Source organism: Habropoda laboriosa, unplaced genomic scaffold (genome assembly GCF_001263275.1).
Source record: "Habropoda laboriosa isolate 0110345459 unplaced genomic scaffold, ASM126327v1 scaffold30, whole genome shotgun sequence".
Classification (NCBI taxonomy): domain Eukaryota; kingdom Metazoa; phylum Arthropoda; class Insecta; order Hymenoptera; family Apidae; genus Habropoda; species Habropoda laboriosa.
Window position 1 is genome coordinate 830,947 of NW_017100178.1, and position 12,347 is coordinate 843,293.

At 32.3% G+C, this 12,347-nt stretch overlaps 1 protein-coding gene across 1 annotated transcript in view; it reads left to right on the forward strand.

Moving 5' to 3' along the window:
- LOC108578969 (zinc transporter 1) overlaps positions 1-11,798 on the forward strand; it is a 21,306-nt gene extending 9,508 nt beyond the window's left edge. The window contains exons 2-8 of the mRNA XM_017942393.1: positions 827-1,019; positions 4,843-4,968; positions 5,654-5,952; positions 7,060-7,304; positions 9,533-9,711; positions 9,787-9,873; positions 11,351-11,798. Of these exons, the coding sequence (XP_017797882.1) occupies positions 831-1,019; positions 4,843-4,968; positions 5,654-5,952; positions 7,060-7,304; positions 9,533-9,711; positions 9,787-9,873; positions 11,351-11,767 (1,542 nt within the window). The 5' untranslated portion in view covers positions 827-830 and the 3' untranslated portion in view covers positions 11,768-11,798. The remainder of the gene's footprint in view (positions 1-826; positions 1,020-4,842; positions 4,969-5,653; positions 5,953-7,059; positions 7,305-9,532; positions 9,712-9,786; positions 9,874-11,350) is intronic.
- Positions 11,799-12,347: the final 549 nt, after the last annotated feature.

Genomic DNA, 12,347 nt, shown 5'->3' on the forward strand with positions numbered 1-12,347 from the left:
TTTTTTTTATTTTCATTTATAATTAAGTTTTTATAGCTAGCATTAAAATCTATCGAGCTTTTGAGATAAAGTTGTATGATAAACATGAGAAAAAGTGATAATTATTTATTTAAATTGCAACGCTCGTCAAATATTGTAAGTTACATTGTTCATTATTAAGAAAACTAAATTAATAAGCACATTACCTCTTTTTATATCTCTAGAATGTATGATACTTGCCAGTAATCTTGTGATTTAAAGCATATCGTATTTTCTGTCTTAGGTGATTTGTTCATAAATTGAAAATAAAATTAACATGAAAAGAATTACTCTCATTAGATTTAGAATTTTTTCCGCTTAGAAATTACCATTACTAAATCATTCCAATAATTACACTCGAAACTAAAAATTACCGTCTTCGGTTAAAATCAAAGTTGAGATTTAGTATTTTGTTGAATTTTAGTCATTTCCGTACATATTGAGAGATTCTAAAAATTTTACCATTTTAGAAAAATTTCGAACGAAGAATTTGGTACTGATATTTATGTTATAAAAATTACACGAAGACCCACCATAATCTAAGTTAAATTAGCAACATAATTAACTGAAACCAAAAGCTATGACTACAATACTTCGAAATAAAGAGTACAAAGTACAATATCCTAAATATCCGATATAGTATTGCGTATTACGTTAAATTTTGCCTTCTCGAACTTTGCGGCGAGGGGAAAGAAAAAAAGTTTACCATAAGAGAACGCGATAGAACAACGGTAATCGATCTCTGTAGTAGATGGGACCAACGTGTCTAGGACAAAATAGGAACGTTCACCGTGTGCCTTTGCTACAGGGTCATGGCTGTAAAAGAATGGTTCAGAAGACTGCAGCCGGTCCAGTTGTACCTGGTCCTGTTCTTCACCACTGCTTTCTTCATCGTCGAGATGGTCGCCAGTCATGTGACTCACTCGCTGACGTTACTGCTCAATGCCTATCACATGCTGTGCAACATAATAGCGCTTATCGGTTGCATCGCGACAATAAAGGTAAGTTTCATTGTAAATACCTTTTCTCGGATCGTTGAAATAATAGTTTGATATCAGCATTTTTTTATATCTACTGCAATATTATATGAAGAGTCCAAGAGAAAAACGATCGTAGTCCAGAAGAATTAAGGGCCAAAGAATCCTGGGTTCGGGAAAGAACGATTAATGTCACATATTTCTCTAATGGAAGAATGTGCGAAGTCCAACTAGATGATTTGGATAAATAAATAATTAAATAAGTAAATATTTCCTAGGGAAGAAAAGATTGTAGTCTATATTCTTATAATGTTAGAACAAAGTTCGGATTACAAAAACAAAGTTTTCCTTCATAAAATTTATGAATAGACTTTTTAAGAACATTTAATGTACTTAAACGCGGGGAGAGTTCACAAAGTATGCTTTTCAAATACTGAAAAGTTTACTTTTTATGACTGTGATCGTTTTTTTCCTGGACTCTTCATATGGTTAATATCATCGTTTCGAATGACATTCCTACTTTTGCATTCTTGTATTTTCAACCAATGCATTCCTTCGTAATTTATGGGAGTAGAACCGATTGGGCTTCATCGTGGTTTTAAAAATAGTATATAAGTACTGGGCTTCAAGGAAGCTGATTATTGTTATTATAGCATAGTTATACGCGATCATAGTGAAATTGATCTTCGGAATTTAAATCTTTTTCTTCTTTGCAAACACAATTTTGTTTGTATCTGTCCTTGGGTATCAAGCCTTGGTTGTAACATCTTATTTTTATTTATTCGTGTTTTCTATATACAGGGTATCCCACCAACTATGTCCATCTTAGATATCTCCATTATTTCAAATAATAAGCGAAAACAGTAAAAATATTCGATCATGTGCATCGACACAATGCTGTTCATGAACTGTTCCTTTGAATCCCATGGACTCCTTATCGTCTCAGGGTCTATTCCAGCATATGTTAAACAATACCATTTCACGATATTTACTACCTACTGTTTGTTTACATTTGAAGTACTGCGCATAGCTTCCAACATTTTTCAGAATTAAAATATATAATAAAATGGACAAAGTCGAATATCTCAGGAAAAATGAGTTTTAAGATAACTATCCCCTAGTAGTTTTGTACTCAGAATTCGCTATTCTGTTTAATTTGACTACAAATTGGATTTAAATAACGAAATCGACCTCCAGATCTTTTCTACACCTCCACCTGTAAAGAAACCATTGCCACCATTTTATGTTTTTCATGCAATCATACAACTTTTTTAAGTAATAGTTTCGCTTATTACTTGAAATAATGGAGATATTTGATGTGGCACTCTGTATGGGTGACATCCTATTTACAATTTCAAATAATAATAAATTTTAATTCTAGTCTACTCTTAGAGTTACACTTTCTTTTATTAGTATGAAAAACACAGCTTTTAGTATTTTTCTACAGCAAAGATACAAACTAGAGCAATATGAATTTGAAAATTGTTACCTGTGACCCGACATGTACATTCAGTTCCGTTACCTTCCTAAAAGGTGCGATGATTATTGCAATGATGTTGCTATAAGTACGAATGTAAAAGTATACACTATAGTAACAGGCAAGTGTTAGGGTTAAACTTTTTAGCAATTCACTGCTTCGTGATAACAGAGTCCATTTTGCTCAAATTCTTATCGATAAGTAGTTGCTGTAGTAGTTCAATTAAAATTTTGAAATGTCGATTAAGAAACATGATTCACATAATGATAATTAGTGGATAAACCTGTAATTTTAACTTTCAAGTATAATAAGTTATAACAATTATAACAGTCACATTTCTTTGCGAATCGCTAAGTCAATTCCAAATGTATTCGAGCACACCGCGTCATGAAAGAAAGTACATCACGTTGTAAAAAATAAAAATAATTATTAATTACTATTTCATACATTGTATAAGCATTTTACAATTCTGAAAAGAGATGTGAAACTTTAACTATAAATTTTCATCACACGCGTTACAATGCTATTATTTCATTGTCGAGCCGTCATATGGGGCATCTTTGTGCCCAGTATTATCTTTTTATTCAATTTAAATTGATATATCAGACACAAAGGACACTTTTAATTTACTTTAATGTCGTTGACATTAAGACAAATGTACGGAACAAAAAGTGATTTATTGCTATCTAAAATAACACTTAACAAATATAATAATGTACGTGTGTCAACAACACTGGTCTACACAATTTGACTTTTTTTTGTCACGTAAAGTTTAATAGTATTTTTTATGCTGAATTCATATATGTAATCCGTTTATTTCCATCACGCAGGATTTTTGTGTGACACAGTTTAATATTTAATAACTCGTACAATTCTATATATTTAGAAACTGTACAACATTATCTATCTAAAATGTGTTACTTGTTGATGAGCAGTAATCAGCCAGCGTATTGGCACTACATTTGCCCTGATATCGCTTTTCCATGCACGAAATGCCCCGATGAAATGGGCACTCAGATTTTCATAAAATAAAATAATTATTTGCCCTATATATAATAAAATTCTTTACTATTAGGATTTCATTTGTCGGAATACACTAAGCACAAATTAAATTCACTCTATGTATTTATACTATTATTGATAAAATAACTGTGAATTTAGTTATTATTAAATAATACGAATTATTATTGCAGAAAAACTATAGGTGATGGAGAAATTTTGATTGCAGATTCGAATTCAGCATCGAAAAATACATAAGAACCAATGTAAATATTCTTTGTGACAAAAATCATGTTGATCAGTGCAATCTGTTTAAATTGGATTATTTAAAAATTCGTAATGTTTTAATACTTATGAATTAATATCGATTGTATGTTGAATAATGTGTTGAATTTGATTTAAAAAAAATTTTAGCAGACAACCAAGTATTTCGAAGAATACATTTTTTAAAAATTCGAAAATAATTTTGCACAATGTATTTTATTGGGCTGTATATTGAACGATGAATTAATTTTGTTATTCGCCTAGAATATTTCAAATACTAGATCAGTAGAGAGCGGGGTAATTCCGGCTACATATGCAAGAAATGCTATAAAATTTGAACAAATTACACATTTGTTAATTTTTTGATATTAATTAATAGCTTGAAGTGTCTACTTTGTATTAGTATGGTCGAGAAAGTATAAATTTACGTTGTAATAAAATTGAAAGCAAAAAACGGGAGAAGGTTATTTTCTCTTTATAAAAGAGTTTTTAAATTAAACTTTTAATTAAAATTTTATTTAAATTAAAACAGTAGTTAGCAGTGGTTTCACTTTTGTTTGCTAACTGGATTTCTTGGTTTTCTTCCAATTTTTGTAGCAACATTAGAACGTAGAAGTATTTTCATTTGGAAAACCATAACTTAAAATAATGTAAATATGATGAAAACTATAACTATCTTTTTTAATTCTTTGCAATATTAAAAGCTGGCTGGAATTACCCCACACCTCATGTTCAGATATTCGAAGTAATACACTGAATAGAATTTATGTACATATCACAAAAAACCAAATATCACCGTGAAAGTAGAAACATTCTTCTATTTAACGAGACTAATATTAATAATTTATGCCGATTCCAAGCACTACTTTATCTTGCTTGAAAATTGGCTATTGCTACAAGGCTAGGTTGCAAAATGAACATACAGGTATTGTTTAAGATAAAAGGCTGCTGTAGTTGCAGAAACGATGAGTATTAACTAGCCGCATCATTACCAAGTGGCAGTACCATACAAAGTCAAATCACATGTTTTTAATTTTAAGAAATTAAAGTGGCCGGAATGACACACTGACCGGAATTACCCCGCTTTCCCCTATCCATTATTTGTAGTATAGTCATCGTCAAAGCGGTAACAGTCACAGCGGCCACAGCATCTCTAGTTCCGTACGAAATTCCGCAATTTGCATAAGTGGCGATGAACGAGCTTCTGCAACATCTCTGTCGACGAAGACCAAGGTAAGAATAAAATAATACGAGGTAATACTTTATTGCATGTTAAAGCAATCATTAAATACTTTCAAGAAAATGGTATAAATTATAAAGTTGGACTGGAAGTTTTCACATTTCCTATGACATTGCTATACTGTTCTATTACATAATTCGTTAAGAGTTAATTGTTTGTTATTTGTAATTTCATCTAGCGTAATATAAATAGAAACCAACATTTGTGTAAATGGTTTATATAAAGGATATACTGGATGCTTTAGAGCTGCAAATCAATTAATTATACGATAGTAGAAACATTGAAAGTTATATTTCTTTTTAAATGGTATAAGTCAAACTTTAGAGAAAAATTAAAATTGGTTTCAATTATCGACTGTTAAACTTTTGATGACGGATGCCGGGTCACCGTTGACCCAGCTTTTAATCATAATATATTTATATAATTTTAAGCAATATAACGCCTAGTAAAATAAAAAAATATGATTTCGCTTACGTACGGAAAAGATTCTAGTATTGGGTCACATTTGACCCGGCATCCGCAGTGCGTGCGGCTATCACGCCATCCTCTGTCCGAGGGTTAATAATACCGGAGCCAAGGGCAATTTTTTAAATTCTGCATGAATTACTCAATAGAAGTTTAATTGTTAATCTGAATTGCATAGGCGATGTAAAATAAAGAATAGTATGTATTCGTTAGCAATCACGATCGGACAGGCGGATGAAGAATACTTTCGGATGGGCGAGGATAGATATCGTGACGATGCTCGTTTGCTGCGTGCTTCTAGCGTCTTTCTGCTTCTCCTTGTTGGTGGAAGCGTTACAGACTCTGATACACATAGATCACTTAGACGAAATGCATCATCCAATGCCTGTTCTAACAATTGGTGCGTGCGGCATTCTTCTCAATACATTTTGTTACATCTTGATTGGAGGATACACCTTTAATCAGGGCATCGTTCTGCATGTCACAATGAACGGAGACGTAATATTACGGAGGTACTTGTATAATCTGCACTTATATGAAATTACTGAAGTAACTGCACGAAACTAACGAAGAAAGTTTTGCCAGTGTCTAAGAATTTATGGCACTTATTCGAATAATCGAAAAATATGTTCGGAAATATAAGGTAAGGTAGGGACAATGGGTCTTTGACTTCTTGTAACTGCTTAGGAGAAATGATAATGCATTTTCTGATTCATATAAATTTTCTTCCAATGTTTGACATTCCGAATGCGTTACTTACATTTCGTATCATTCTTTCTGGACACCTTTTACTATTTTTTGCTCCACATTGAAATATAATCCTCAATTTTGGTAAAAACATAATCTTTGTTTTATTATGCGCGATACATTTTACGTAAAACAGCAATTGACTATACAACTGTCTTGATTTTCGTAATTTTCTCTAAAATCCAATAGGGGGTTGTTGGAGTTAATGCTTATTTCGTTTATATTCTGGAAGTGTCATACAATCACAGAAAAGTTCAGGAATTAATGTGGTATCCTTATGATTTAATATGATAGTCAAAAACTTTTTCGTGGATTCATCGTGTGCAGAGTAAAATTAGAAAATTTTGCTAGAGCTATTTGTTAAAATTATCAGGTTACAATATTTAATATAACTTTCAGCCTTATACAATGAATTTTTATAATATTTAACGCTTAAAAATTAATATTTTTTGATACCGTGGAAATTTAATCATGTACAGCACATTCCTGGTTTACTTATTTAAAAATTAAAAGTTCGTTCTGTTATATTGCGTTTACCGAATACTAGAGATGTCCGCGGTAATTATTTGCAACATGTGATTTGGCGAACTTACAGTCACGGAATAAAATATGGAGTAGTTTAAGTTAAAAATAAATTAAAAGTTAAATAATTCGATTACCAGATGAATTACTACATAGATAGATGCAACGATATTTAATCTAATAATTTATGATTTTTAACCTTTGCGTATTTCATAAGGCGATGAAATTGTTGCGCTCAGATAATTAATTCAAACAGTTATGATTCTACCATATTTCCGTATTTCCTGTCACTTCAAATTCTACGAAATGTAAAATCCTTGCAAAGTTAAGATACGGTTATCTACTTTTAGGAATATCAACTCGCAGCAAGTGAAGGAGGGTGAACAACAGTTATCTTCCCAAACCAGACGAAGTCCACTGGGTATACCAAAGAGCCAAGGTTTTCGAGAAACGTGCCGTGACGCGTTGGGCTGTGTTTTTGTCATCTTGGTGTCCATATTAGTATATTTTACTGACTCCGACGTGGCCAAATTTATCGATCCCTTCTTCGCCATTATCTCTGCCATTTCTCTTTTTGCGCTCAGTTATTCGTACAGTAAGTATTGAAATGAAAGTCTAACATTCTAGAAAACACTGTCTTACGATAGATATCATACAAGTCACAATTTTATTGTCAATTTTTTACGATTTTTTTTAAACAATATAAGTACGACACGTATTTTTTTCTTGACAATCGTCCATATTTAGAGGATAAAAGTTACCCTCGTGAGTTGAGTAATATTTAAGTATAGAAGAAGAGTGACAGTACTGTTTGGACAGGTTTATTTTACGTTACTCTTACTTTGCTCGAATCGAAGAATAAGGTTTTTTTATGTAATGAAAGTTTTATGCCAGGAAATTATCCTGAGTTACCAGTGATCCATTTTACTTGTACATTAGATTGGTTCCTTTTTTCTATCGAATATTTTACTCTTACTCCCTAAAATTTTTCCAATGCATGAAAAAATAACATTTAAATGTTGTAAGTTCAACTGGATAGTATTAAACGTGTCCCATAGGTTGTTAAATTTTAATGTAAAATAATGCGTATGGGCTATTCAGTTAATTTCAATTATTTCTTTCTTTCATTTAACCATCACATGAGAGTTATACAAATTCTTCTATAACATGTCTATGTGAATTGACTGTGACCCAAATATTATTCAAAAATTATAGTATTATTACAGTACACTGTATTCATTTGCAAAACCTTTTGCCATGTCCCGTGTATACCTACAGGGTGAATCATTTAACTGTGCCACCTAAATTTACTCGTAAACTATTTGTTGTATCAAAACAATTTTCAAACGAAAGTTATACAATGTAATAATTAGTTTTTTGAGAGTTTTTGAAGATCACCTTGAAAGTTTGTATCATAATGTGTACTATTTGGCTTTGTGGTTCGAAAGAGTACCTACTGAATGACGAGTAAAAAACTATAAGATATATGGGGACAAAAATTGATAATTACCGAGATATTCTTCAGTGAAAGATGATGGAACGTTTATTGAGGGAGTATTTTATCGAGGGATCACTGACAGGACACAAGTATTCCATCTTCTTGTCTGAAACGCTACCATCCTTACTATCAAATTTACGGTTACAAACAATTTCAACAATGTGGCATCAGCACGACGGTTGTCCTGCACATTACGCATAACAAGCACGTCAAGTATTGCAGAGATTATCCCGTAATCGATGGATTGGACGTGGAGGACAAACTCCATGACCAACTCGGTCTCCGGATTTGACGCCACTTGATTAGTTTCTTTGGGGACAATTAAAAAATGAAGTTTATTGCAAACCACCTACGACACCTGAAGACATGAACGATCGTATCATTAGAACATGTAATGGTATAACTCCCGAAACACTTGAACGTGCGTCAGTCGCTCACATTGGTCGCCTTAGCATTTGGGTTTGATGTAATGGACAACGTTTTGAGCATTGCTTACATTAAAGATTAATCAAGGAGTATCTTGCTAATTATTAGTTTTTAATCCCATATATCTTATCATTTTTTACTCATCAGTCGATTGATCAGCAAGATCAAATATTACCTCCATACCTTCATACCTCGATAAAAAAACGGACTATCAAAAAACTAATTATTACATTGTATGCCCCGCTTGATACCGAACAACTTTTGTTTGAAAATTTATCTTTATACAACAAATTTAGGTGGCACAGTTAAATAACTCACCCTGTATATGTACAGACAGACTATTAGATATTGGATGATGAAAAAGTTGGATTACAATTTTGGACTATAAGAACAGAACCCTTGAGTTAAATTCTGTACACTTCCAGCGTCTTTCTTTTATTTTATTTCAAAACGAAGTTCGAAGAATGTTCTTATTCGTTCGATTGATGTTTCTAATCTTTATGATAAATATTGTGAACTACGAATAAGTTACGTAAGTAACACGGAATGTGTTAATTGTTTTAAAAATGCGGCCGATTAAAGCAAGATTAGATAAGAGGGAGTTTACTGCCTAAAAATCTTCCACTTTATCATAAAACGATTTAATCACAGTTGTTGATCGCGGCTCCCATTTCAAATCCCGGCATCGAAATTTCGTAAATTTGTGCGTTTGTATGTTTTTAAACGCAATTAGTTGTAACGAAAACCCAAATATTCAATTCACTCCTCTTCCTCCCCCCCCGTGACTCTTGTCTCGTTTTTCTTCTATACTCGTTTTACAAATAGAACTTTGTAAATAACATTTTATTCCGAGTGTCTGTTTAACAGAAACTTTTACAGTATGAAAACTTTTGTTACAGTGAAAGAATCTGGTTTGATACTGCTTCAAACGATCCCAAATCACATAAATATCGATTCCCTTAAGAGAGAATTGCTCGAAGCTTTTCCGGGTATAGTAAACGTTCACGACTTGCACGTATGGCAATTAACGGGACAAAAGATAATATCCACAGTTCACATAATTTTCTTGGATCCAATGGTGCGTTTTCTACTTTTCGTAAATCTGTTAAATAAAGAGCAGCATTAATGAGTCTGTAAATGTTTTGTTGTACAGGTTTATGCCAGTATTACGGATCAAGTTACTGCCTTTTTCATAGAGATGGGCATAACTCAAGTTACGATACAACCGGAATTCCATAAGGTATGTAAAAGTTTTCATAAATTGCAACAACATATTTGAAGAGCACAAGAGAAAAAGGATAAGAATCCATATTTTACGTATTACGATATCTGAACACATATGGCTCTATTTTGTATTGTAGAATTCATTTTTGTATTTAGAAATGGAGGAAAACATGAAAGCTCCAAGTTCTTGCCATTTAAACAATAACTGTGTAGGAGAAAAAGGATGAGATGAAAAAGAATGAGAGTAAATGTTGTACCGCGTCTTTCTGTTGTGATGATACATCTTTTTAACGTGATTATGAAGAAAGTGTTAATTAATTCAATAATGTGTAAAGAATCAGTATAGGCCTTCAATGTTTGAAGTGAATTTTACTCAAAGTAACATTACGCGGACACTTATCTTTTCCCCTGTGCTCTTCATTCGCTGTAGAGTGCCAGAAACGATAAGAATAAAAAATGAAGTGAAATAGTAATTCTTAACCGATATAGGGAGATATGTACTAATTATAAATTAAAATCGCAATGTCGAACGAGCTATTTAGTATAAATGATAGGATAACGAAACATCCGTAAAACACTTTATCTGATTAAACACGCAATTTTACTTACTTTAACTTGATAAAGTGAACATACAAAATTGAACGCAGTCAGACTAAAGCTTGCCGATAAGTAAGAAATAGGTACAATCGTTAATAAATAAGTGGGACATTTCAAATGGGTAGCGAGTGTTGACCTCATATTATCACTTGATAAACAAAATGCTTTGTACTCTGCTATCTGTCACATGTTTTGCTTTCCGAAAAAAATATCAAATATGAAGAAATAGTTTATAAAGTTCAATCTGAAAAGTGAAAAAAATACACTTTTGCGTATGAAATTAATAATACTTAACTAATTGTTTAATACTAATAGAGATTAATTAATATCTTTATTGCGAAATACGTATTATTTGTTTTTCACTATTTCTCATTTAATAACTAGTTTCTATATAGGATATTCTAAATTATGACATATGCATACGTATATAAATACATCATCCTAAAAAGTATTTCACTTTTAGGGGATGCAACTGAAGGTTATTCTTAGGTTTCGTTTCAAGGCACTGAAGAATTATCCATTCGGAAACCTTACATGTGCACTTTTCACATTCTTTAATATGTATAAAAAGCAACAGAACACTGAACTTTAGCTTTTTGTCTTCAACAAATTTTTTGCCATTGAGATACCAGCAAATATATAAAATTTTTTCAAACGATCTTTCAAATAAAAATCATTTTTTTTTGATAATTGATATACTCTTACATTATACAAAATATAACATTTGAATGTTAGATCTTGGCTCTTGAGTGCAAAGGGATAATTATTGTTTTTGACTAACCTAACCTGTACAGACCAAACGAAATTTGCTTGATTATTCGTAATATTAAATGATTAAGCAATTAACACTGTAAAGAGCACGAAGAGTTTCATTATCGCATTTTCACCGTCAACAGATGAAGCCAAACATGGAGAAGGCCGGTTGCCTAATTCGTTGCCATGGCGAACATTGCAGTTCCTCACAGTGCTGCTCCAAAGAAAAATTCATAGAAGACTCGAGCTCGGACCTAGTGACAAAGAAGCATGTACAGTCCATAAATAAGAAGCTTGAAAAGAAGGAAATTATCCCTAGCTTATCAACAATCGACTTGAAGAAGTTCACCGTCCACGACGAGGAGGACCCACGGCCGTGTCACTCAATCGAAAATCCGTCGGACGGAAGACCGTTTTGCCCGAACGACGGACAAACACGAAATAACAAAGATAACACAGCCGACAGCAGTTCCTACGCGATAAACGTGGTCGTTAATGATGAAAATTGTGCTTCGAGCACTACGAGTCACGGTAACCCGAATCAAGAGATCACGTCCTAACGTTGCTTTTCAAAACAGACAGTATACTAAAGATACGACACATCATTATTAAATACGTTTTTATTAGCTACGTACTTTTTACTGTTTTTTTAACGAAATTGACGAAGGAGAATGTAATTATTGAGGACGTACGAGTAGCTTTCATATATGTATATGTATAGAAGGTTACATTTTAATTGACCCTGTAATTTTCATTGTTGTCACGTTTATTATTTCATCGCAACAACTTGATATTTTAAGGTAGAACGATGTGTATAAGAAAGTATTGGTAGTTGAAGATCAATGATTTTATGTAGTTCCTCGAAACCGTTATGTTATATTAATTCTAGTGATGAGATTGTTTTTAAGCTACCGACGAAACGTTACCTATTGCCATTCATAGATATTTTAAACTAACTTGACGAAATACACCGAGTAACAGACAGACGAGAGTTATGTGTGAAACTTATTTTTTATTGTTCTTTACTAGTACGAGAAATATTTTAGACCATTTAATATGAACAAGAAGACTGGAAACACATTATAGCTAAAAAGTACACTTGCTGAAAATTGTTACTCTCCTATTTATTAAACATTTCAA